At 36.4% G+C, this 27,876-nt stretch overlaps 1 protein-coding gene across 9 annotated transcripts in view; it reads left to right on the top strand.

The window, feature by feature from the left end:
• Positions 1-20,241, top strand: part of ZMAT1 (zinc finger matrin-type 1) — a 38,611-nt gene extending 18,370 nt beyond the window's left edge. For 2 of the 9 annotated variants that reach the window (XM_045471261.1, XM_045471259.1), the window contains 5 exons: positions 5,614-5,715; positions 5,810-5,984; positions 7,563-7,631; positions 16,433-16,532; positions 17,730-20,241. In XM_045471261.1, the coding sequence (XP_045327217.1) occupies positions 5,614-5,715; positions 5,810-5,984; positions 7,563-7,631; positions 16,433-16,532; positions 17,730-19,050 (1,767 nt within the window). In that variant the 3' untranslated portion in view covers positions 19,051-20,241. Of the gene's footprint in view, positions 1-5,613; positions 5,716-5,809; positions 5,985-7,562; positions 7,848-8,651; positions 10,693-16,432; positions 16,533-17,729 lie in introns of those variants that run through there. The other 7 variants (XM_045471256.1, XM_045471253.1, XM_045471255.1 and 4 more) reach the window with 6 other exon arrangements.
• The last annotated feature ends 7,635 nt before the right edge of the window (positions 20,242-27,876 follow it).

Below are 27,876 nucleotides of genomic sequence, written 5' to 3'. Positions count from 1 at the left end.
TTTTCATGGTGATAAGGCATTATGTAATGTTGTGGCTTTTTTATTAACAAATATTTATTGAGAACTTCCAGTATTTCAGAGCTTGGATTGTTAGGGGGATTAAATTATAAATAATATACTTTCCTTATTTTCATAGACTCTACAAATAATGCAGTCAATAAAAATGCACTGTAAAAAATGTATTATACTAAAAAGCAAACATAGATAAGTTTACACATTGTATGACTACAAAATGTTTGTTACTAGCCTATAATAAAAAGTTGGCACTTTATAAAATGAGATTGATATTTAAAACATTGCCAATTATAGTACTTTGAAAGTTTATGCATTTTCAAAAAGACTTTTTTTTAATAAAAACATTTTACAGAATTCTGAACCTTTGAAAAGCTATTCTACTCTGGAAAGTTTTGGGAAAGCAAAGCTAAATTTCCTAAGAGCCAGGTTTGCTATTCACTATATTATGAAATAAGTACTTTTGAATGAATTGTTTTTCTTTAAAATTCCAAAATACATTTTTGAAACCCAATATAGTTTTAATAAGAATAGAAAATTGTCTACATATGTCTCTTAAAATTCCATTTATTATCAATTTTATTCTAGATTTTATAGGTTATGATTTTTTTCTTTTTTTCAAGTTTTTGTTTAACATATAGTGTAGTATTAGTTTCAGGGATAGAATTTAGTGATTTAACATTTACATACAACATTTGGTGGTCATCACAACAAGTGCACGCCTCAGTCCCCATCACCTATTTAACCCGTCCTCAACCCACCTCCCCTCTGGTAACCATTAATTTGATCTCTATAGTTAAGAGATCTCTCTCTCTCTCTTTTTTTTCCTTTTGCTTGTTTGTTTTGTTTCTTAAATTCCATATATGAGTAAATTCATATGGTATTTGTCTTTCTCTGACTTATTTCATTTAACAGTATACTCTCCAGCTTCATCCATGTCATTTCAAATGGCAAGATTTCATTGTTTTTAATGGCTGAGTAATATTCCATTGTATATATATACCACTTCTTTTTTATCCATTCATCAGTCAATGGATACTTGGGCTGTTTCCATAATTTAGCTGTTATAGATAATGCTGTTATAAACATCTGGGTGCAGGTATCCCTTTGAATTAGTATTTTTGTATTCTTTGGATAAATACCACTAGTGCAATTGTTGGACCACAGGGTACTTCTGTTTTTAACTTTTTGAGGAACTTCCATAGTGTTTTCCATAGTGGCTGCACTAGTTTGCATTCCCACCAACAGTGCAAGAGGGTTCCCCTTTCTTCACATCCTCACCAGCATCTATTGTTTCCTGTGTTGTTGATTTTAGCTATTCTGACAGGTGTGAGGTGATATCTCATTGTAGTTATGATTTGTATTTCCCTGATGATGAGTGATATTGAGCATCTTTTCATGTGTTTGCTGGCCATCTGGATATCTTCTTTGGAAAAAGTTCTATTCATGTCCTCTGCCTATTTTTAAAGGAAAAGTTTTAATGTTTATTTTTGAGAGAGAGAGAGAGAGAGAGAGAGAGAGAGCGGGGGGAGGGTCAGAGAGGGGGAGACACAGAATCCAAAGCAAGCTCCAGGGTCTGAGCTGTCAGCACAGAATCCAACATGGGGCTCAAACTCACAAACTGTGAGATCACGACCTGAGCCGAAGTCAGATGCTTAACCCACCAGGCCACCAAGGCACCCCTCCTCTGCCCATTTTTTAATTGAATTACTCATTTTGGGGTGTTGAATTTGATAAGTTCTTAATATATTTAGGTTACAAACCATTTATCAGATATTTTATTTGCAAATATCTTCTCCCATTCTGCAGGTTGCCTTTTAGTTTTGTTGATTGTTTCCTTTGCTGTGCAGAAGCTTTCTGTTTTGATGAATTTCCAATTGTTTATTTTTGCTCTTGTTTACCTTGCCTCAGGAGACATATCTAGAAAGAAGTAGCTACAGCCCATATCAAAGAGGTTACTGCCTATGTCCTCCTCTAGGATTTTTATGGTTTCAGGTCTCATATTTAGGTGTTTAATCCATTTTGAATTTATTTTTGTGTGTCATGTAAGAAAGTGGTCCAGTTTCTGGGGCGCCTGGGTGGCGCAGTCGGTTAAGCGTCCGACTTCAGCCAGGTCACGATCTCGCGGTCCGTGAGTTCGAGCCCCGCGTCGGGCTCTGGGCTGACGGCTCAGAGCCTGGAGCCTGTTTCCGATTCTGTGTCTCCCTCTCTCTCTGCCCCTCCCCCGTTCATGCTCTGTCTCTCTCTGTCCCAAAAATAAATAAACGTTGAAAAAAAAAAATTTTTTTAAAAAAAAAGAAAGTGGTCCAGTTTCATTTGCATGTTGCTGTCCAGTTTTCCCAAAGGACTCCACCTAAAAAACTTCTGTAACTGATAAACAAATTCAGTAAAGTCACAGGATACATAATCAATATTCAAAAATCTGTTACTTTTTTAAATTTTTTAATGTTTACTTATTTTTGAGAGAGAGAGTGTGTGCAGGGGAGGTGCAGAGAGAGAGAGAGAGAGAGAGAGAGAGAGAGAGACAGAATCAGAAATAGGCTCCAGGCTCTGAGCTGTCAACACAGAGCCCAGTGCGGGGCTCAAACCCACAAACCATGAGATCATGACCTGAGCTGAAGTCAGATGCTTAACTGAGCCACCCAGGCGCCCCAAAATCTGTTACATTTCTATACACCAATAATGAAACAGCAGAAAGAGAAATTAAGGAATAAATTCATTTATAATTACACAAAAACCAGTAAGATACCTAGGAATTAATCTAACCAAAATGGGTAAAGACTTGTACTTTGAAAACTATAAAACACTGCTGAAATGAAGAGGACACAAAGAAATGGAAAGACATTCCATGTTCATGGATTGGAAGAACAAATATTGTTAAATGTCTATACTCCCCAAATCCATCTACACATTTAATGCAATCCTTATCAAAATACCAAAAACATTTTTCACAGAACTAGAACAAACAGTCCTAAAATTTATATGGAACCACAAGATACCTGGAGTAGTGAAAGCAATCTTGAAAAAGAAAAGCAAAACTGGAGGTATCATCACTATTCCAGACTTCAAGTTATGTTACAAAGCTTTAGTGATCAAAACAGTATGGTACTGGGGCGCCTGGGTGGCTCAGTCGGTTAAGTCTCCGACTCTTGGTTTTGGCTCAGGTCATGATCTCACAGTTCATGAGTTTGAGCCCCATGTCAGGTTCTGCGCTGACAGCTGTAGAGCCTGCTTGGGATTCTCCGTCTCCCTCTCTCTTTGCCCCTCCCCTGCTCTCTATCTCTCTCTCAAAATAAATAAATAAACATTAAAAAAGAACAGTATGGTACTGGCACAAAAATGGACACATAGATCAATGGAACAGAATAGAAAACCCAGAAATAAATCTACAATTATATGGCCAATATATACTTATTTATATACTATAAATATACGTAGTAGTATATGGCCAATATACTACTTATTTATATTATAATATATATACAATATATATATTTATATACTTGTATATACTTATTTGTTTAAGCAACCATTTCTTGCACTTTTGTCATATAGATACTTCCCTCTATTTTCTTCTAATACCTTTAAAAGTTTTATTTAATATGTTAAAGTGTTCATCTAGGATTGATTTTTGCATGTGGAGGAGGGTGTTGATGACATTTTTTCCATACAGAAAGCCAGGTGTCTCAGCACTGTTGATTTCACAGTCCATTCTTGCCCCATTGATTTGTAGTGACACTTCTTTCATATTCTAAATTTCATATATATGTTTGTTTTGTGGCTATTATTCTGTGTTATTGTATTGCTTTGTTTGCCTTTCTGTACAAGAGTTTTGCCTCATTGCTATAGCTTTAAAATAAAGATGTAGTCAGGAAAATTTATATGAAAAAAATCATAAAGGTAAAAGACAAATCACATATTGAGTGGTATTTATAGCCCATGTAGATAACAAAAGATTAGTGTCTAGAATATATAAAGGACTATATATCAGTTAGAACAAGAAACAACCCAGTAGAAAAATGGGAAAGTAATATGAACAGGCTATAGAAGAGATACTCAGCTTCACTAGTGATCATACAGGAAATGTAAGTTAAAGTGATGAGCTGTGTTATCAAAATCATCATGTCAAAAATTAAAATCTAATAGCACATAACACTTCAGGAGAATATACAAAGACAGAAACCTTTAAATTCACTGCATTTGGAGTTGTGGGCTGCTGCAACATCTTTGGGGGCAAATTTTATAATACATATTATAGTTGAAAATCCTCAAATCTTGTAAGTCAAGAGAATTCTACTTCTAGGTATCTACTTTAAAGAAAGCCTTGGACATATATATTAAGAGATGTGTTTACATGTATTCAATGGAGAAATGCTTGTAATAGCCAAATAAACAAATATAACTGCCTTCAATATATGACTAAATGGGTAACATATAGAGTAGAATATTATGCAGCATGTAGCAGAAATGAATGAGAAGTATCTGTACCAATATGGGTAAATCTTAAAAATATAATAGAGAGTTATAAAAAGCAAGTTGAAAAGGATATGAATATAATGGTTCTATTTTCATAAAAATTTTAAATGATGATAGTATATAATACCATTTATGGGTACATGCATATGTGGTAAAAGAGGAAAAGCATGAAATAAAATGATATATATCAACTCTAAGACAGTGGTTACTAATGGGGAGAGAGTGAAGGAGGAAGAGATTGTGGGCATGAGGAAGTAGAACTACATATGTGGTGGGTATGGGCTTCAGGTATATTATTTCCTGTGCTTTTCTATAAGATGGATATATTTCATAATTTAAAATTCTGTAGATAGTGATTGTCTCACAGCATGTGCTCAGGAATATTAGTTTCCCTTCTACCACAACACCAATACTTTTGTTATTCTTATATATTTTGTTACACATTTGTAGAGATTTTTCTAATCTCTAATATGCTTAATTAACCTTGAAGGGTTAAAATCTTCACAAAAAAGAATTTGAGAGGTATCCAGTGCAAAGCTGATATGACAGTTCCATGACATCATCAGGGACCTAGGTATTTTCTGTCTTTCTGTTTTGATGAGCTAGCTTTTGTCCTCAAGATCCCCCATAGTCCCAGATGACTGTTCGAACTCTGACCTTTCCATCTTAATTCCAGAAACAGGAGGGAAGAAGGCTGGAAGAGGGGCTCATCTCCCAGCCTGTTAAGGAGGTTTCTCAGAAGTTCCACCGAACAGTTCAGATTATATCTTTTTGGCCAGAATCTAGTCATATTGTTACATTTTGCTGAAAGGGAAGCTGAAACATGCAGTCTTTTATCTGGGTATGTTGCCCAATATGTGTAAGTAAGCAGAAGAAATTTGATACTGAGAAGCAACCAGGAGCCTGTTAAAAACAAGAACATAAAGTTATTGGCCTCTAAATTATAGTATTATTTTCATTTTAACTGAGATTTAGAGATTTGAAAAAGCATGTGAAGCTCTTTCATAAACTTGGTACACACCACATACATTACAACTCGCAAATGCCATCCTGAAATTCAGAGAGGTGTAAATTTGGGGTGCCTCTGTCATTGAATGTACAAAGTCATATTATATCTTTTTTCAGAGTGAGAAACATGCTCAAAATGTTAGGTTTTATTCTCAAATTCATGGGGAACAAAACGAAGTGCCTGGTAAGAAAATGAAGATGGATGTTAAGAAATTTAAGGTAAGTGGCCTATATTGATGTCATAATTCTAAACTTTGAGTTATCAAATCATTCTAACAAGATTGTGCTTATTTCAACATTGTGCTTATTTCAGGTGCATAGGAGTAATGTAGTGGACAGAAACAAATTTTGTGATCTCTGCAACATGATATTTAGCTCTCCAGTTGTTGCTCAGTCTCACTATGTGGGAAAAGTCCATGCTAAAAAACTGAAGCAATTAATGGAGGAGCATGATCAGGTATCTCCATCAGGATTTCAGCCAGAGTTGGGTAAGGTTATATTCACCTCTTTAGCTTCCATACAGGGTCTCCCTGTCATTTTTTTTCCAACCTGCTACCCATTTTTTTAATTAGAGAGACTTTCACTCTGGAGCAATAACTGGATTCTTGTTCTTCTGCCCAGTAATCTCTTTCTGTGTCTTTGTCATTTAATATGGAGATTGTAATTGCTAGATGAATTTTAAGAAATGTTATGACCTTTCCTTTTCAGTTTATTAAATACAAATGAAAACAAGTTATTTGCTATGCTGCTATAAAGAAACAATAAAAAGCAGCCTGAGCTGTCCAGGTTCTAATCATATCACAAAATCTTAGCTCCTTCTTACTTCTTTCCCTTGCCACCTATCACAGTTTTTTTCTTTAGTACTTTCTAAAGCATTCTCTCACATGTTCAGACCAGTGTCTTCATCATAATATAGTTATGGTGTAGCATTTCCTGACTATAACTATAAGCAAAAGAAATACATATGTTATGGACTCTCCTTCAACCTTGATAGTTCACTGCTTTTTTCCTCTGAATATAAAGAAAAAGTACCACCAACATTATCAATCAGTAATGAGCACTTATTTTATGCTAGATCCCAAAGATACAGAGAACTATAAAACATTGCCTCTTTCCTCCTTCCAGTGATGTTGAGTCACCAGCGCATGAGAAATCTATCACAAAGATCTCACTTCTGGCCTAAAGTGGAAGAGTATACCCTGGAAAAATCAAACTTGTGTTTTGAACAAAAAATGAGAACAAAAAATGAGATGATTAATCCTCTGCAATAAATAAGTTACCACATTCACACTAGCTTCAACACTTTAAGAATAAGGCATGCATAGCATGGAAAATTTAACAACGTTAATTTCCAACTCATATTGTAGGCCTCATACAGCATTAAAACATACTTTTATCTTAATAAATTAAATCAGAATTATTTTTAAACTTATTCTAGTCTCTCTAATTTTTGTATATTTGTTTTTCTTCCTGTCGGTCCAAAGAGGGTTGGAATCAGTATGTCCTACAATAGAAAGTATCGTGTAAAGTCTTATTTTCAGTCCCCACAATTCATCAAATTGAGCTTAGAGAGGTTATGAAATATAAGAGCTCTGAAATAACTGTAATTGTGGAAACATTATTGTATAGCCTTAAATACTGCATAAATTTTATTTTGATACAAACACCACAAATCTGGACTGAATAGGCTTACTGTGCTACTCAGGAAAGGCACCAACTTGGAAGTTGGCACCCTCTGTTTTACCCTCACTAATTTCAAGAATCATCCTAAACTCTCATGCTTTCGTTTATTTTTCAAATTAATGTAATAAGCTAAAAGCTAATGCTGAATATTCTTCCTTCCTGTACCTTTGTTGGAGAAACTTGGTGCCAGACTTGCATCCAAATTTTTGTTTTCACAGAAGGAAATTCTTTTTAACCTGAGTACCTTTATCCAACAGCCCTGTGAGGAAAAAGTCCAAAGATAGCAAGTTTTCAAAGAATTCTGAATTTCCCTAATACTTTATAATGAATGCAGATCTGATAGCTGAATACATGTTGATCACTTCTCATTACAACTATTTCAGCAGGTGTGCCTATTACTACTTCTGCAGAATCAACTTTTCTGAAGCCTCTTGCTGTCAAGCTTCCTCCAGGTGGGATTAAAGACAAGACTATGCCTTCCTCTTCCAGCAGTGCTTTGGATTTGAATAATCCAAACAAGTATTGCAAGCTCTGTCCTGCTTCCTTTAATAGTCCATTAATGGCCCAACAACATTATGTTGGGAAAAAACACAAAAGAAATGAAGCTAGGAAGAAGTTTGTAGACAAGATAAGAGAGAAACCTCTTCCAGCAAAATCAGATGCAAATGGTAAACAGTAAAAATATACCAAAACTCTTTCATAGAAAATTTATATTTTATGAAACATATTGTCTTATGTATATATTATTTTACTCATATTGAGTAGTAGGTTGATAGTACTTATGGGATTATAGAATCTTAGATGAGTAAGGACTTCAGGGTCCATCTGTTGGTTTCTAGAAAATGAGACTCAGAAAAGTTTAGATGACCTTCATTAATTATAGAATCGAGTACAGGTATTCCCATGGTCTCATGTTATGTCGTAGGTACATAAGGAAGTATTTTTAATTAGTGACGCTGTGCTTATATTATTTAGTCACTAAGTACGGTTTAAGTGTCTCTAAGGTACTAGGCTACTTATTCTTGGGAATACAAATGAGGGTATACCATTTTCCCTGAAGGAGCAAGTGTGTAAACTAGTTACGTTAATGATACTTCATTGTAAGAGGCTACAGGCATGAATTTTTGTGTACATATTTTTGGTAACCAGGGGAGTAAAACATCATGGTTCAGAAAATGTTCGTAGAGGAAGTGTATGATTTAGATTTGTAGAAGTGGGAAGGAGAGAGTATTAACAAAGGAACTAGAAAGAGTGGCAAGAATTCAGGCACAATAAAGATTCTGATCCTGACTGAAGGAATCCACTTGCTCTTCTAACCATATTTTTTTTCGTTTTTCCCCCACAGGCACCTTCTCACTACTAGTGTATTTTATTTGCGTTTCATATTCTCTCTTCCACCCACTTCTCTTCTTCCACTCACTGTTCTTTTTCAGTTCTTTCCTTACTAGACCTTTTTGCTTCATGTGAAAATATTTATTACTCCCTCCTTAAAGCCCTAATCTTTGTCATATGTAACTCCTAAAGCTCTGCTCTTCTTGTGTGTTTCTGTTTCTTTTCTGTTTTCTTTGGGGGCTCTTTTTTTAATTCATTACCTAAATGTAGGTGTTCCTGTGGCTCCATTTTGCCCTCACTATACAAATATGATCTGATCTGTTACCCTGATTTCATCTTATCTGTATGCTTATGACCTTTCTGTCAAGCTTTGGACTCATATCCAACTGGCAGCTACTGCTTTACCTGGATACTTCATAACCATTTCAATTCCATTCGTTCAAAGTAGAAACCTGTAGTTGACTGTGACTCCCCCAACATTACCTTCTTCACTTCTTTATCTAATGAAACACAGAGCTATGACTGTTTTACCAGTTCCCTTATCTTGAGCCCTGCTTTTTCCACACTAGATCAGGCCCTCAACATCTCTCCTAGAGCTTTGCTACTCAAAGTGTGGTTTGTGACCAGCATCATTAGCATCATTTGTGAGCGTGTTAGAAAAAGAATCTCAGTCCTCACTGAAGACCTACTGAATCAGAAACTGCATTTTGACAAGATCTCTAGGTCATTTGTACTCACAATAAATTTTGAGAAGCATTGTTCTAGAACATTGCCACAACCTCCTAACTACTCTCCCTGCCATCAGTTTTGTCTCCCCAAATCTACCCTTAATTTAACCACTAGAGTGTTTCACCTAAAGTGCACATCTTTCCATGCCATTCCTCACTTTAAAACCCTCGATTGTTTCTCTATTTTCTGAGGATAAAAATCTAAGCTTCATAGCTCCTTGCCATCTTGTTCCTTCCAGCCTTCTCCAGGCGTATCCCCTCCTACTTCCTGCCATGATCTGTGTTAGGTCAGAACCTGCAAACTGCTTTTGGTTTCCAGAAACTATTATCCTATTTCTCATCTCTCTGCCCTTGTTCATGCTGTCATTTTGTCTGAAACATCTTCTCTTCAATTCCTGCTCATTCATTAACATGCTACTTCCCTGGAAGCCTTTTCACTTCCTTCAAGACTTATCTTCTGTGCTTCCTTAGCCTGTGTGTCTAATTTTCTCTGTATGTGTCTTTATCCCCCACTAGAATGTAAGGTCTTTGAGGGTAAGGACTTCATCTAACTTGTCTGTATTTCAAGTGTTAAAGATAGAAACTGGCACAGATTAGGCCTACCTCAGTAGAGATTAGTTTAATATATGAATCTATGCACTATTAATTTTGATATGTTGAGTGCTAACCCTATGCTTATAGTATTTAAGTTTCCTAATTAATATGATTCAACATATCCCAAAAAGTTACATAGAGATCTGTGTTTCTATCTAGGATTTTGAAGACTGTTGTCTTAGACAAGTGTAGAAATAGAAGTGGTAGGGCTTCAGAAAGTAGTAGATGTTTGGAGAAATGCCAAACTTTTACTTGTTACAGTATTTTTCCTATTGCTGGGGTGATGATATCTGAAATAAGTACCTTCTAATTTAATGGCTGGAATTAGGTAAAATTGGAACTGAGTCAGTTATGAGAAGTGTGTGTACTCTGGTCACTTCTAAAGGGAGGGTCATGTTAGCACTCTCAAGTTTCAAGGTTATTAGTATAAGAGAAGAAAGATTTTGGTGAAATTTTCATCTGGCCACGGAGGGAGTGCTGACCACTAGCATAATAGAACAAATTTTCCTTACTACTTTGACTATTCCATTTTAAGAAGAGTAAATATTTGAGGATTTAAAAACTGGCTGAAGAATTTAAATTAGCTAGTGAGAATTTCAAAGAACAGAACAGAAACCCATATTATAAGCAATCAAGCGGTAAGACAAAAACAACTTGACATATGACACCTTAATTATTTCACTTATCACCCATTTCACCCTTCTTTCTGTCTCTGCCTTATTTTCCATCCACTTTGTATGTGTTCCTACTATACCTAATCTCTTTCTTTTTTCATCATTCTCACTGCTTTCCTCATGTCCCTCATCCAGCCCAGATCTTATTAGCACAGGGATGGCTACCATAACGATATGGAACTAAAGTATGTATGCATTTTTTACTTATTGTGTTTGTTTTGTTTATTTTACTAATTTGTAGCCTCATTATTGCACTTAGATGTCTCACCTTCACCTGTACCTCAACATATCTAAAATGGAATTAATAATCTTCTCTAAAACCAACTTTAATTTCCCAAGATTCTGGCCTTTACCAGTAGTACCACTACTTATTAGTCACCTACATTTGAATCTTTGAGGGCATCTTTGTCTACTGAATTTTGCTACATCCTGTCCATCAGCAAGTCTTATCAAGTCTTATTAGAACTATTTTTCCTTCCTGTACCCTTCCATTACGTTTTCACTACCATCATTTCACACTCCCAATTCTGTAACAACCTTTGGGAAGGCTTTACTTATACCTCATTGTTATTCTCTCCCTAGTAGCAAGAATTCAACCCTAGATCAGTTCCGCAGTCCACCTTTTCTACTTTTATATTCAGAGTACTGGGTGATGCTATGGAAAATTATATAAAGCTACAGATTGGGTACCTTGAAAGTCTTGGAATCCAACCTCTATGGACTTGAAGTCCTACTTAATCCTTTACCTTCCTCTTCACTCTCCTCTCAGCAATGGTATTAAAACCTGCCCCACTCTCCAAGACTCTCTTCTACTCTTCTACATTTCCCCTTCTCACACCCTTCAGGTAAACTTATATCCCACATTCAATCAGTCACTAAGTTATGCCAATTTTAATGGTATATTTCACCAATCTCCCTGTTCCATGTATTCTAGCCCATGTCTTCTTTATCTCTTGCCTGGCCTAGTATATTTACATAAATGTGGTCTCCTTGCTTTAAGGTTTGTTCGTCTCAAATTTATCCTCCATATTGCAGCTAGAGGAGAGATTTGTCTAAAACACACAGCTGACTATGTCACTTACTACTTAAAGCATTTCACGTTTTCACAATACACAGGATAAAAAGTCTAGGCTCCTTAGCATAACATATGCATCTCTCTGACCTGACACCCTTTTGCCTCTCCATCTTGTCCTGTTCTATTTTATTCTACAACAATTCCAAATTTTAAGAAGCTCCTATAAGCACTTATATGCTTCTTTCATGCTAGTCCCTCTACGCACAATAATCTTCTCAACTCTTTTCATCAAGTTAACTAATTTTCATCCTTCCACGTTTAACTAAGGCATCATCTCTTCCAATAGCCTTCTCCAGACTACCACACTGTGCCTAAGTGCCTCTACTTCTTTGAGCTTCCATACCCCTTAAGCATACTTCTTACCTTTTACCTAATTAGAATGAAATCCTTTATTTAAATATCTGTTTCTCACTTGAGTTTGTGAGAAACCTGCCCATTTTATCCATCTTGTACACCTAGAATCTAGTATGATGGTTCGTGCCACATAGGCCCTCAGTGTTTGTTGAACAGATTATTTGAAATCAACACATCATACTCATTTCTATCTCTGCCATATCTGATACTGTTTTCATCCCCTGGAATGCCCTTTTCTACCTTCCTTATGATTCAAATTCTTCTTGTCCTCCAAGATTCATCATAACTTCCCTCACTACTCTAGCTATTCTCCCCTTGACATTCATCCCTCTGACATTCTCCCCTTCCTGTGATTTCTCACAGATTTCACTGTTCATTGACAGTTGCATTAATTATAGCTCCTTAACTGAATTAGCCTCCTTAAGACAAAAGATTATATTTTATTCTGCAGTATCCATCTCAGTGCTTTATATGGTAATGAGTATATATTTTTTCTCAATATTTGCTAATTGCTAATTGAGAGGCAGTGTCACATAGAAGGATAAATATAGATTTGTTTATCCTTAGAAGGAGATATGTTTGAAGTCATTTACCCAATTGTATCTCAGATTCCTCAGGTGTAAAATGAAAATAGGGCTACTTCACAGGATTGACAAAGGATGAAATGAAACAGTATGTGCAGTACCCATCACAGAATAGGTTCTAAACAAATGTTACTTTTTTTTTAATGTTTCGTTCTCCTGTCATAATTTTAAAACAGGTAAATTGGACATTTTCAATTTTTCCTCATAAACTAAATCCCACATTGAGTTGCATTTTTGCTTACATGCAACTCTCAATTGATTACTTTTCATTTAAGCTATTAGACCAATGGTTCTCACCTTGACTACATGTTAGAATCATGCAGGGAGCTTTTAGAAATCTCAATGCTCAAGCCATCCCTCAAATAAATTAGAATCCCTAGAACCTATACATTAGTGTTTTGTTTTATGTTTTTTAACTCTCCAAGTAATTGGGCTATAGAGCCAAGATTGAGAACCACATTAGACTATAAAGACATGAATTTCCCGCAATCTATTCTTTGAAAACAAAGATCTTAGTCTGGGGAGTTATGAGATAGGACTGTGATTAGGAGAAAAGTGGGCCCCACAAGTGTTAGGTTATGGAAGATTCTGAATGGTATGAGATGCAGAGAAGCTTGAGTTTCTGGGTAAAGTCAGAAACAAGGAGTCCTAGCAGAGCTGAAGGCAATAAAGCTGGACAGGGCCAAGGAGCAGACTCAGATAGGAGAATAGAAAGTATAAGAAATACAGTGGATAAGTAGGATTTAGAGTACACTTATATTGATGAGCACTAAGTAATGTATAGAATTGTTTAATCATTATATTGTGTGTCTGAAACTGATATGGAACTATATATTAATTCCACTTCAATTTAAAAGAGGAAAAGAAAAAGAAACAGGGGAGTCAGGTTTCAGAGAATTAGACCAGGAATTCTGATCTTGGAGCCAATAAATAGGCTTCATATCTTCACAGAAAAGGTTTATACCATTTAGTATATATTTTTATGTATTATTTTTTGAGATATATTTTTTGAATATATTATTTTATGAGATGTCTGTATCTAGGAAACAACAAGAATATCAGTGTATGAAAAAGACAAAGGCTAAGGTAATAGTAATCAGACTACAGTTCCAGAACTGCCTCTGTATCTTTTATATGTGACCTGAAGCTTCTCTAAACCCCTCTATTATGTATATTATAGTCTCCTGATATAATCTGTGAAGAAGCAAAGGAGAAACTGAGGAGAACATTATGTATACTATATTCTTTATAAGCACTAAACAAATAGGTAAAACCCCTAAAATATAATCTGAGTTTATAATCATAATGAAGATCATCAGCTTGATAATTTAGGGGAGTGGTGCTCAACAACAGTTGTATAGAAAAACCATCTAAAACACTTTCTATTTTATTTACTTTTGTTGTTGTTGTTGTTGTTGTTTTTAATATATGAAATTTATTGTCAAATTGGTTTCCATACAACACCCAGTGCTCATCCCAAAAGGTGCCCTCCTCAATACCCATCACCCACCCTCCCCTCCCTCCCACCCCCCATCAACCCTCAGTTTGTTCTCAGTTTTTAAGAGTCTCTTATGCTTTGGCTCTCTCCCACTCTAACCTCTTTTTTTTTTTCCTTCCCCTCCCCCATGGGTTTCTGTTAAGTTTTTCAGGATCCACATAAGAGTGAAACCATATGGTATCTGTCTTTCTTTGTATGGCTTATTTCACTTAGCCTAACACTCTCCATTTCCATCCACGTTGCTACAAAGGGCCATATTTCATTCTTTCTCATTGCCACGTAGTACTCCATTGTGTATATAAACCACAATTTCTTTATCCATTCATCAGTTGATGGACATTTAGGCTCTTTCCATAATTTGGCTATTGTAAAACACTTTCAAAAAGTAAGAAAGCCTGGTTCTGCTCCTGGAGATTCTGATTTAAATGGTCCAATGTGGAGCTGTAACATTAATATTTTTAAGGTTTTCCACATGGTTCTAATGTGTAGCTAACATTGAGCACCATTAACGCAGACGAAACCAGGATTCCTGCTTATCTTGCATAACTTGGGTGTTCTCAAAATGTATGGTGTTGGCCAAGAAAATCTGAGCTTTAATTTCCACAGTTGTTAAATAAGGGTATTGATAATTTTTTTGAAAAGGATTGTTGTGAACATGCAGACTCCTGGATTTAGTCCTTAGCTTTGCAGGAAGTCCAAAATCTTCAGGGTTGACCAGCCTCAAATCAGGGACTGACGAGACCACAAACTTAGAAAACGCCAATAAATAATCAAGGAACTAGAAAGGTATTCTCTTAGTGTATTCCCCACACATTCTCTAAGAATAATTACCTGGAGTATTGTTAAAACATGAATTCCCTGTCCCAGAGACAGAGGATCATGTTTTACAGGGAGAGGCTTAGGGATCTATATTTTAATTTTTTAATGTTTATTTATTTTTGAGAGAGAGAGAAGTGGGGGAAGGGCAGAGAGAGAGGGAGACACAGAATCTGAAGCAGGCTCCAGGCTCCGAGCTGTCAGCACAGAGCCCAACATGGGGCTAGAACTCATGAACTATGAGATCATGACCTGAGCCGAAGTCGGATGCTCAACCAACTGAGCATGTGCTCCTTAAGGATCTATATTTTAAATAATACTTCAAGTAATTCTGGAGTCTGGGAAACATTGTAATTGAAGTTAATACATTGTCATTCTGGTATTGATTTATGGTAGGAGAGGATAATATCTTTTTTCAGTTCCTATGGCTTTTAAAACCTGGATATATCATCCAGGGTATTCCTTTTTTGGTATCAAAGAATATGAGAAGCCAAATTATAATCAGAAATAGACTTGATTAGCATAAAATCAGACCACTGGGAGAGAGGATAGTTACAAGGAATCATTCATTCAGTCTTTGGCATAACCTGCTGAGCTCTCCTTGGCCCACTAGAGTTATGTCAGTAGTAAGCAGAGTCCTCTTGTTATTCAAAGTTGCATCTTTCTTTCTCATTAACAATAGTCTTCTGTTTCTATGAATAATATTTGCTTGGACAGGACCAATATCCTTGATTAATTTAGCATCATTTGAATTATTAAGTTGCTGTTTGACTTAAAAGATGACCTTGCTTCATCTTAAAATTACTGCATCCACCAATTTATTGCCTCTTCTTTAGTGTGGGATTATTTTATATTTGGCTTATGAAATTTATTAATTTTCTACTTCTGACCAAAGAGAAATTGGAAGGATGATGAGGTTAAGAAAATAAAGATTAATTTATCCTCTGCTTTCAGCTCTACCTAAGAAGCAGAACAGAGAAATAGCTGGCATACCTATTCTATAGTTTTTGACTCTTTTGAAGTAGTAACTAGTAGTTGTTTTAGAATTTTTCTTTCAGCTTTTATCCTGAGAGTGGGGCTCACTGAACCTCTCTCCTTTCTAATATCTGTCTGTGGGAATTACTTTTGGTAAACTAATGCACTACAGTGATTTCACATAAAAGAGTAAAACTTTGCTTTTGTTTAATCTTTTGGAACATTTCAGGTTTTTGTTGGATGGCAAGAGAATTAGGGGCAAGAAAAAAGAGGTTGATTAAGGGATTAAGAGGCAAAGGTTAATTGGGCATACTAAATTTGAAGTGTCTAATGCACTTCCATGTAGAAACAATAGGCAGGCAGATAGTAGTCTCAAGAAAGAGGCCAAGGCTAAAGAAGCAGTGTAGTGTAGTGTAGTGTAGCATAGTGTGAAGAATTCTGGGCTTTAAATTAAGAAACATGGGCTCTGAGAGGTTAGCTCTATTACTGACCTGCTCTTTGACTTTGACAAAGTCATTTGACCTCTCTGGGCCTTATCTTTAAATTGGGAAAGTTCTGTAGATGATCTCTAGTAAATTCCTGTCCATATTGACCTCCTTAAATTTGACTCTCTCTTTTTTCAGCATTTAGTATGAGGACCTACATTTGCCATATTTGTAATATCACCTTTACATCTTTAGAAATGTTCCGGTCCCATATGCAAGGAAGTGAACACCAAATTAAGTAAGTATTTTCTGCCAAAATGCTCCTATGATACCAAAGAGTAGGGCTTCTGTCAAGTACCCTTGCATGTATTTTACAAAACTTTTGTAGGCATTCACTTCCCTATAAGGTGATACAGTTAATGGTATTTGTCACAAAGTGCATGGTAGTGGAATCTCATAGGGAGTTCTCTAGCCATGATAGTATACTTGCAGAGCTGGATAATTGGCACCTCTTGTAACCAAACAGCATTGTTCTTCTCATTCTCATTGAGCCATGAAAATTCAAATAATTCCTGGAAAGTTGGCTTAGTTCCAGGGATACAGTGATCTGGTCATCATCCTCTCAGCAAGGTATAGTGGTTATGAACAAAGGTCTTGCTGTTAGACCTGGACTGGAATATCAGATTTGTCTTTCTAACAAGTGTATAACTTTAGACATTTCCAATTTAATGTGGTTATAATGAAATACAAAAATATGTGTAAGGTTCCTGGCCTGGCACACAATAGCACAATAAATATTTATTCCATTCTATTGTTTCAAGGAGGAGAGGATTAAGTAGACAATTAGGGACTTGATCAGTCAGATAGCAGGACAGAGGGGCACTTGGGTATTGTATTTTTGGTTTGTTGCTTTGAAAATCAAACCATAGTGTTTCTGTTTAATTATTTTATTCTAGTTGAAAATATTTCTACTTTGAGTCTGAATACGTAGGAGCTAAATTGTGTAATTCACCAAATTAACCTTCATTTAGACTCTTTTTTAAAATATCACGGTTCCAGAACAAATATCCATTACATTTATAGCTCTATACAAAGAACTAATTACAGCTTTTAAAATAAGGTGACATTCAAATCAGACAATCCTCAGGGCATTAAATATTATTTTTTCTTTCCCACATATCCCAACATGTCTTACGTGTTTAGTACTAAGGCAGTATCAGCTATGTCTGCATGTTTGTACCCATCTTCCCTTTCATCTCAGTCCCGAAAATTTTTTTATATTTAAAAAATTTTGAGGTACCTGAGAAATATGACTGTTCCTGCTGCTTCTTTTTAGCATAAAAAGTGATGATTTACAGCGTTTATATTGAAGTAAGCTTTTAATATTTGTTTGGACTTTTGTTGTTGTTTTTTCCAGACTAATCTTTTTAAAACAAAGAAAGTATTCAGAATAAAATAGCCTAGTAATAAGAACTTTCTACTGTTTTCTTTGCAGAGAATCCATTGTTATCAGTCTAGTGAAGAATCCCAAGAAGACACAAGACTCTTACCAAGATGAATGTGCAGATTACATCAAAATGCAGAAATCCAGAGGACCAGAGCCCAAGATTTGTTTCAGAAAGATGGAAGAGAGTTCTTTGGAAGCCCGTTGGTACAGGGAAGTAGTTGATTCTAGATCCACACATACAATGTTTGAACAGAGACTGCCATGTGAGACTTTCTGGACATACCCAGGATCATACAGTATTTCACAAACAGCAGAAAACCATTTACCTCATTGTTTACCAGCTCATTCAAAGAAGACATATGACTCTTTCCAAGATGAACTGGAAGATTACATCAAAGTGCAGAAAGCGAGAGGACTAGATCCAAAGTTTTGTTTCAGAAAGATAAGAGAGAACTCTACAGAGACCCATGGGTATAGAGAAGTTGACTCTGGACCCAGACAACAAATGTTTGAGCAAAGATTTTCACTTGAGACTTCCCAGACTTACCAGCAACCATACAATATTTCACCAGTGGAAAACAAGTTGCATTATTGGTTACCAGTTCATTCAAACAGAACTTATGATTCTTTCCAAGATGAGCTAGAAGATTACATCAAAGTGCAGAAAGCCAGAGGACTAGAGCCAAAGACTTGCTTCAGAAAGGTTAGTGATAGCTCTATAGAAATCCATAAGTACAAAGAAAAGGTTGATTTCAGACCCAAACATAGAATTTTTGAGCAAAAAGTCCCATTTGAGACTTCCCATGCTTATACAGGATCATACAGTATTTCCCAAGTAGTGGAAAACCAGTTACCTCATTGCTTACCAGCTCATGACAGCATAGAGAAACTAGACTCTATATCCTCCTGTCAACCCATCAGAGACTGTTTTCCAGAAAAGCCAGTACCCCTGAGCCTTAGTCAGCAAGAAAATAACTTTGGCTCATACAGTGTAGAATCTGAAGTTTACAAGCACCTCTCAGAAAACAATACCAGTGACCATAAAGCAGGTCATAAACGAAGACATCAGAAGAGAAGAAGGCACCTGGAAGAAGGTGAAGACAGGTCAGAGAAAGAGCAATCGAAGCATAAAAGGAAAAAGAGTTATGGTGATACAAATCTAGACAAGGACAAGAGCATCCGACAAAGGAAAAAAAAGGGAGATCAAGTCAGCGTCAGTTCAGGAAAACTTAAACATCGAAAAAAGAAAAAAAGCCATGGTGTGCCCACTGAGAAAGAAGAACGTAAGCACAAGAAAGGGAAAAAGAAACCTGTTGAAGAAAAGACAGAAGAGGAAATGCTTTGGGATGAATCTATTCTTGGATTTTGAATTTTTAGTTTTGTTTACCCAAGGATGAATTAAAGAAATCAGTTATGGATTTAGACAAAGACAGGAACATCCAGAAGAAAAAGAGCAGTGGATATAGTCAGTGTCAGTTCCAGAAAGCTTAGTTTTTGTGTTTATAATTTGAAATTGAATTGAAAGAAGAAACAAACAAGCTTAAATATACTGAGAAAGAACATAAGAAGAACATAAGAACACAACCAGAACATGAGAGAAAAAGAATTCTGTTGAAGAAAAGACAGAGAGTCAATCTTTTGGGATGAGTCTGTTTTAGGAATTTCATTTTGTTTACCCAAGGATGAAATGAAGAAATCAGTTTAGAAAATGGATTTAGACAAAAACAAGAACAGCCAGTGAAGAAAAGCATAGGTAGATATGATCATTGGCTATTCAGGAAAGCTTAGTTTTAGGGGGTGTAAAAATTGAAATTGAATTGAAAGAAGAAACAAGCATAAATCTAGCCTCTGAGAAAGAAGAACATAAGAACACAAGAACAGAAAAGGAAATCTGTTGAAGAAAGACAATGCTTTGGGAGGAGTCTATGCTTGGATTTTGAGCTTTTTAGTTTTGTTCCCTTAAGGTCGAATTGAAGAAATAAGTTGAAAAGTTTGATTTCATAAAATTTATGTTACTTGAATGCTTCCTAAGTGAGCAGTTAACTTTAACCTCCAACAAAAGCCAAGTGGAGTAAAAGTATTCAATATGCCTTTTCCTCAAGTTAGTTTTTCTCATTTTCTTTAAAAAATTACATTTCTTATATAAAATGTAATTTTGCTTAATGAGGTTGTCTCTACTTCTATTCATCAAATTGCTGTGGTGGTGAATTATTTGCCCATGAAAGGTTAATTTATTTTAAATGAGAGAATTACCAGGCATTACAAAATCCATTCCTTGTTTGGGTTTGTGTTAGTGTTGGTATTTTATTGTTGTTATTGTGTGTTTGTTTTTTGATTTTCTCTAAGAAAAATGTATGAAGCAATTTAGATCAGTTTTTTTTGTTTGTTAAATCTAATTTGCAGTGTATTTTTGTATTTTCTAGTTCTGAAAGTGGAAAATGAAACTGTCTGTAATAAGCTTAGATGATATATAGTTTTAAAAAGCTCTCAAAAAGTACTGATACAAAATCAGTCTATATTCTGGAAATGTTTATATTATATTAAAGTGTTTTAATTTCTACATATTGTTTTATGTAAATGATCATTTCCCAGCCAAAGATGATTTTACTTTGGGAGTGAGAGTGGAAATAATGAAACCTCTCAGGACCTCTCAGGAGATCACAGTGTAAAGTTGTAACAACTCCATTTATTCTACATCTTGCTTATGAGAAGCTGATATTCAGACTGGAGTTCAGTTTTAAGTTTAAAAATGTGACCAACTAAATACTTGAAACTGAAGAAGAAAGAATTTATAAGTGGAAAGGGCTGTGAGGGCATTACCTTGAAACTCTTCCATACTTTTTTTTTTTTTTTTACTCTGGTGCTCCCTTTTATATGATAAACACTTCCTGTAAGCATCTGAGCATCACCATGGTATAGTAGAAAGAGTAATCCTGGGAATTCAAATCCCAGGATTCTGGTCTCAGTTGTACTATCAAGTCGACTGTGTGACCTTGTGGGAATACCATCAGAATCCAACATGGAGTCATTAGAAATAGGAAAAATAGGCTATAGTATTCATATCCAAAAAAGGAATCTTATTCAAAAAAGTAAATAAATTTAGACGGTGTTGTATCTGCACATAGGTGGGACTTTTAACAGTGTTTTTTCTTGAGATTTCACTGAAATGGTAAATAGGAGCTGAAGCATAATATGATTGTTTGGGTTTATACCAGGTTGAATGAATAGTCTGAAAGGGAGTTAGATCCCAAATTAACTTTTATTCCATGAGACTGTTGGTATAAGATTATTTGCTACTACTACAATACTACTGCCCTTCTTTTTAACACATCTGGTATACTAGCGAAAGGAGAAGGAAAAGAAGAACCAAAGTAACAAATAGACTGGAATTAGCCACAAAAATGGCTAAATTTCTTTTCTGAACATGGCAAAAAAATGCAGCTTGTTTTCACAGAAAGTAAAAGATCAATTGAATTGTAAACATTTTTAGAATTGATAAATTCTTTTGCATAAGTCCATTTTGTGTTGAAAGGTGGAGGGTAGGAATTCAAAACTATATAAGTATATTTACTAAGAAACCAAATTACCATGATCTTTTCCAAATAACTTAAATAGATAAATGATTTATTAAAATTAGCAGCACCCAATCTCATCAACACTGTGTAAATCATGCAATATTTTAACATTAAAATCATTTAAATTAGGTGGGGTGGCAAGTTGGGGGAGGGATAAGGGTGTGGTGTTAACTACATTCTTGGAGAAGTTACTAGTGACTTGCTCTAGAAAGTGGTCTTGCAAATTTTTAAAACAAAAACTATTTTGACAAAACACACTTTTTGTTAACCCTATCATAAAGTTAATTTTCTATTAACTGGGAAGTATTTTCTAGGTGAAGCTGGAGACAAGGACCTAGAATCTGACTTTGGCACATTTGCTATGCTCCCAACTTCTGCCTCTGAGCACAAGGAGGTTACAGTATAAGTCAAGATATTTAAATATATATATACAGGATCCAAAATTAACTCTACTTCTGGATTTGAGTGCTGAATCTAGTAAGATTAAATTTAATGGTATAAACATTAAATCTTGCATTTGGATGTAGAAGATAATACAAAAATATATTTGAGGAGACATAGTTTAAGATATTGCATGTGAAAACAGTGTTGAGATTTTTATTACATGCTTAGTTTGAAAGACAGATATACCCATCCAGACATAACATCACATGAGATCTAAGCAAATTACCAGTCAGTATTCAGACAAATTAACAGCACCTAGCCTCATAGGTATATCCCCAATTAAATAGAAGATCGAGGCAAATTATGGCTGAATTTGGAAAATAATTTTCAACAATTTCAGTCTTAGGAAAAAAAATAGAATTCACTGCCTTTTTATATGCATGCCTTAAACAAATAATAAGAGCTGGCTATCACCATTGAGCCAGTAAAGAACCTGAGAAAAAAATGAACAGATTCTATTCCATAAACAGCTCACAATCTAACAGAGTAAATAGACCAATAAATAGGAAATTTCAATATAAACTTGATAAAGGCTACAATAGTACTGAAGGATGCTCTGGGTTGGAGGGTAACAAAATTAATGGAATGCGAAGTGGGCATTCAGGAAAGGCTTCCAAAGGAAGTGACATCTAAATAGACCTTTTCCGAGAGAAGAAGATGGTGGCATAGGAGGACGCTGGGCTCACCGCGCGTCCTGCTGATCACTTAGATTCCACATACACCTGCCTAAATAACCCAGAAAACTGCGAGAGGATTAGCAGAACGGAGTCTCGGGAGCCAAGCGCAGACGAGAGGCCCACGGAAGAGGGGCACCTCCTGAAGTGGATCACCTAAGGAGAAACGAGCTAAGCCTGCCCCTCCTGCCCCCGTGCACCTTGCCTACCTGCCCCAGCTAATACGCCAGATCCCCAGCACCACAAGCCTGGCAGTGTGCAAGTAGCCTAGATGGGCCATGCCACCCCACAGTGAATCCCGCCCTTAGGAGAGGGGAAGAGAAGGCACACACCAGTCTGACTGTGGCCCCAGCGGTGGATTGGGGGCAGACATCAGGACTGACTGCGGCCCTGCCCACCAACTCCAGTTATACACCACAGCACAGGGGAAGTGCCCTGCAGGTCCTCACCACGCCAGGGACTATCCAAAATGACCAAGCGGAAGAATTACCCTCAGAAGAATCTCCAGGAAATAACAACAGCTAATGAACTGATCAAAAAGGATTTAAATAATATAACAGAAAGTGAATTTAGAATAATAGTCATAAAATTAATCGCTGGGCTTGAAAACAGTATAGAGGACAGCAGAGAATCTCTTGCTACAGAGACCAAGGGACTAAGGAACAGCCAGGAGGAGCTAAAAAATGCTATAAACGAGCTGCAAAATAAAATGGAAACGACCACGGCTCGGATTGAAGAGGCAGAGGAGAGAATAGGGGAACCAGAAGATAAAATTATGGAAAAAGAGGAAGCTGAGAAAAAGAGAGTTAAAAAAATCCAGGCGTATGAGGGGAAAATTAGAGAACTAAGTGATGCACTAAAGAGAAATAATCTACACATAATTGGTATTGCAAAGGAGGAAGAGAGAGGGAAATGTGCTGAGGGTGTTCTTGAAGAAATCATAGCTGAGAACTTCCCTGAACTGGGGAAGGAAAAAGGCATTGAAATCCAAGAGGCACAGAGAACTCCCTTCAGACGTAACTTGAATTGATCGTCTGCATGACATATCATAGTGAAACTGGCAAAATACAAGGATAAAGAGAAAATTCTGAAAGCAGCCAGTGATAAATGTGCCCTCACATATAAAGGGAGACCTATAAGACTCCTGACTGATCTCTCTTTTGAAACTTGGCAGGCCAGAAAGGATTGGCACGAGATTTTCAGTGTGCTAGACAGAAAAAATATGCATCCAAGAATCCTTTCTCCAGCAAGTCTGTAATTAGAATAGAAGGAGAGATAAAGGTCTTTCCAAACAAACAAAAACTGAAGGAATTTGTCACCACTAAACCAGCCCTACAAGAGATCCTAAGGGGGATCCTGTGAGACAAAGTACAAGAGACATCACTACAAGCATAAAACATACAGACATCACAATGACTCTAAACCCGTATCTCTCTATAATAACACTGAATGTAAATGGATTAAATGCGCCAACCAAAAGACATAGGGTATCAGAATGGATAAAAAAACAAGACCCATCTATTTGCTGTCTACAAGACACTTATTTTAGACCTGAGGACACCTTTAGATTGAGAGTGAGGGGATAGAGAACTATTTATCATGCTACTGGAAGCCAAAAGAAAGCTGGAGTAGCCATACTTATATCAGACAAACTAGACTTTAAATTAAAGGCTGTAACAAGAGATGAAGAAGGGCATTATATAATAATTACAGGGTCTATCCATCAGGAAGAGCTAACAATTATAAATGTCTATGTGCCGAATACCGGAGCCCCCAAATATATAAAATAATTACTCATAAACATAAGCAACCTTATTGATAAGAATGTGGTAATTTCAGGGGACTTTAACACCCCACTTACAGAAATGGATAGATCATCTAGACACACGGTCAATAAAGAAACAAGGGCCCTGAATGAGACATTGGATCAGATGGACTTGACAGATATATTTAGAACTCTGCATCCCAAAGCAACAGAATATACTTTCTTCTCGAGTGCACATGGAACATTCTCCAAGATAGATCATATACTGGGTCACAAAACAGCCCTTCATAAGTTTACAAGAATTGAAATCATACCATGCATACTTTCAGACCACAATGCTATGAAGCTTGAAATCAACCACAGGAAAAAGTCTGGAAAACCTCCAAAAGCATGGAGGTTAAAGAACACTCTACTAAAGAATCAGTGGGTAAACCAGGCAATTAGAGAAGAATTTAAAAAATATATGGAAACAAACGAAAATGAAAATACAACAATCCAGACCTTTTGGGACGCAGCGAAGGCAGTCCTGAGAGGAAAATACATTGCAATCCAGGCCTATCTCAAGAAACAAGAAAAATCCCAAATACAAAATCTAACACACACCTAAAGGAAATAGAAGCAAAACAGCAAAAGCAGCCTAAACCCAGCAGAAGAAGAGAAATAATAAAGATCAGAGCAGAAATAAACAGTATAGAATCTTAAAAAACGGTAGAGCAGATCAACGAAACCAAGAGTTGGTTTTTTGAAAAAATAAACAAAATTGACAAACCTCTAGCCAGGCTTCTCAAAAAGAAAAGGGAGATGACCCAAATAGATAAAATCACGAATGAAAATGGAATTCTTACAACCAATCCCTCAGAGATACAAACAATTATCAGGGAATACTATGAAACATTATATGCCAACAAATTGGACAACCTGGAAGAAATGGACAAATTCCTGAACACCCACACTCTTCCAAAACTCAATCAGGAGGAAATAGAAAGCTTGAACAGACCCATAACCAGCGAAGAAATTGAATCGGTTATCAAAAATCTCCCAACAAATAAGAGTCCAGGACCAGATGGCTTCCCAGGGGAGTTCTACCAGACGTTTAGAGCAGAGATAATACCTATCCTTCTCAAGCTATTCCAAGAAATAGAAAGGGAAGGAAAACTTCCAGACTCATTCTATGAAGCCAGTATTACTTTGATTCCTAAACCAGACAGAGACCCAGTAAAAAAAGAGAACTACAGGCCAATATCCCTGATGAATATGGATGCAAAAATTCTCAATAAGATACTAGCAAATCGAATTCAACGGCATATAAAAAGAATGATTCACTATGATCAAGTGGGATTCATTCCTGGGATGCAGGGCTGGTTCAACATTCGCAAATCAATCAACGTGATACATCACATTAACAAAAAAAAAAAAAAAAGAGAAGAACCATATGATCCTGTCAATCGATGCAGAAAAGGCCTTTGACAAAATCCAGCACCCTTTCTTAATAAAAACCCTTGAGAAAGTCGGGATAGAAGGAACATACTTAAAGATCATAAAAGCCATTTATGAAAACCCCACAGCTAACATCATCCTCAACGGGGAAAAACTGAGAGCTTTTTCCCTGAGATCAGGAACACGACAGGGATGCCCACTCTCACCGCTGTTGTTTAACATAGTGTTGGAAGTTCTAGCATCAGCAATCAGACAACAAAAGGACATCAAAGGCATCCAAATTGGCAAAGATGAAGTCAAGCTTTCGCTTTTTGCAGATGACATGATATTATACATGGAAAATCCGATAGACTCCACCAAAAGTCTGCTAGAACTGATACATGAATTCAGCAAAGTTGCAGGATACAAAATCAATGTACAGACATCAGTTGCATTCTTATACACTAACAATGAAGCAACAGAAAGACAAATAAAGAAACTGATCCCATTCACAATTGCACCAAGAAGCATAAAATACCTAGGAATAAATCTAACCAAAGATGTAAAAGATCTGTATGCTGAAAACTATAGAAAGCGTATGAAGGTAATTGAAGAAGATATAAAGAAATGGAAAGACATTCCCTGCTCATGGATTGGAAGAATAAATATTGTCAAAATGTCAATACTACCCAAAGCTATCTACACATTCAATGCAATCCCAATCAAAATTGCACCAGCATTCTTCTCGAAACTAGAACAAGCCATCCTAAAATTCATATGGAACCAGAAAAGGCCCCGAATAGCCAAAGTAATTCTGAAGAAGAAGACCAAAGCAGGAGGCATCACAATCCCAGACTTTAGCCTCTACTACAAAGCTGTCATCATCAAGACAGCATGGTATTAGCACAACAACAGACACATCGACCAATGGAATAGAACAGAAACCCCAGAACTAGACCCACAAACGTATGGTCAACTCATCTTTGACAAAGCAGGAAAGAACATCCAATGGAAAAAAGACAGTCTCTTCAACACATGGTGCTGGGAGAACTGGACAGCAACATGCAGAAGGTTGAAACTAGACCACTTTCTCACACCATTCACAAAAATAAACTCAAAATGGATAAAGGACCTGAATGTGAGACAGGAAACCATCAAACCACTAGAGGAGAAAGCAGGAAAAGACCTCTCTGACCTCAGCCGTAGCAATCTCTTACTCGACACATCCCCAAAGGCAAGGGAATTAAAAGCAAAAGTGAATTACTGGGACCTTATGAAGATAAAAAGCTTCTGCACAGCAAAGGAAACAACCAACAAAACTAAAAGGCAACCAACGGAATGGGAAAAGATATTTGCAAATGACATATCGGACAAAGGGCCAGTATCCAAAATCTATAAAGAGCTCACCAAACTCCACACCCGAAAAACAAATAAACCAGTAAAGAAATGGGCAGAAAACATGAACAGAGACTTCTCTAAAGAAGACATCCGGATGGCCATTAGGCACATGAAAAGATGTTCAACGTCGCTCCTTATCAGGGAAATACAAATCAAAACCACACTCAGATATCACCTCACGCCAGTCCGCGTGGCCAAAATGAACAAATCAGGAGACTATAGATGCTGGAGAAGATGTGGAGAAATGGGAACCCTCTTGCACTGTTGGTGGGAATGCAAATTGGTGCAGCTGCTCTGGAAAGCAGTGTGGAGGTTCCTCAGAAAATTAAAAATAGACCTACCCTATGACCCAGCAATAGCACTGCTAGGAATTTATCCAAGGGATACAGGAGTACTGATGCATAGGGGAACTTGTACCCCAATGTTTATAGCAGCACTCTCAACAATAGCCAAATTATGGAAAGAGCCTAAATGTCCATCAACTGATGAATGGATAAAGAAATTGTGGTTTAGATACACAATGGAATACTACGTGGCAATGAGAAAGAATGAAATATGGCCTTTTATAGCAACGTGGATGGAACTGGAGAGTGTGATGCTAAGTGAAATGAGCCATACAGAGAAAGACAGATACCATATGGTTCCACTCTTATGTGGATCCTAACAAACTTAACAGAAACCCATGGGGGAAGGGAAGGAAAAAAAAAAAGAGGTTAGAGTAGGAGAGAGCCAAAACATAAGAGACTGTTAAAAACTGAGAACAAACTGAGGTTTGATGGGGGATGGGAGGGAGAGGAGGGTGGGTGATGGGTATTGAGGAGGGCACCTTTTGAGATGAGCACTGGGTGTTGTATGGAAACCAATTTGACAATAAATTTCATATTTTAAAAAAAATTAAAAAAAATAAATAAATAGACCTTTTC

The sequence above is a fragment of the Leopardus geoffroyi genome, chromosome X, assembly GCF_018350155.1.
Source record: "Leopardus geoffroyi isolate Oge1 chromosome X, O.geoffroyi_Oge1_pat1.0, whole genome shotgun sequence".
Lineage (NCBI taxonomy): Eukaryota > Metazoa > Chordata > Mammalia > Carnivora > Felidae > Leopardus > Leopardus geoffroyi.
The sequence above is the reverse complement of the archived record's forward strand: the minus strand, read 5'-3'. Positions and strand labels throughout refer to the sequence as shown.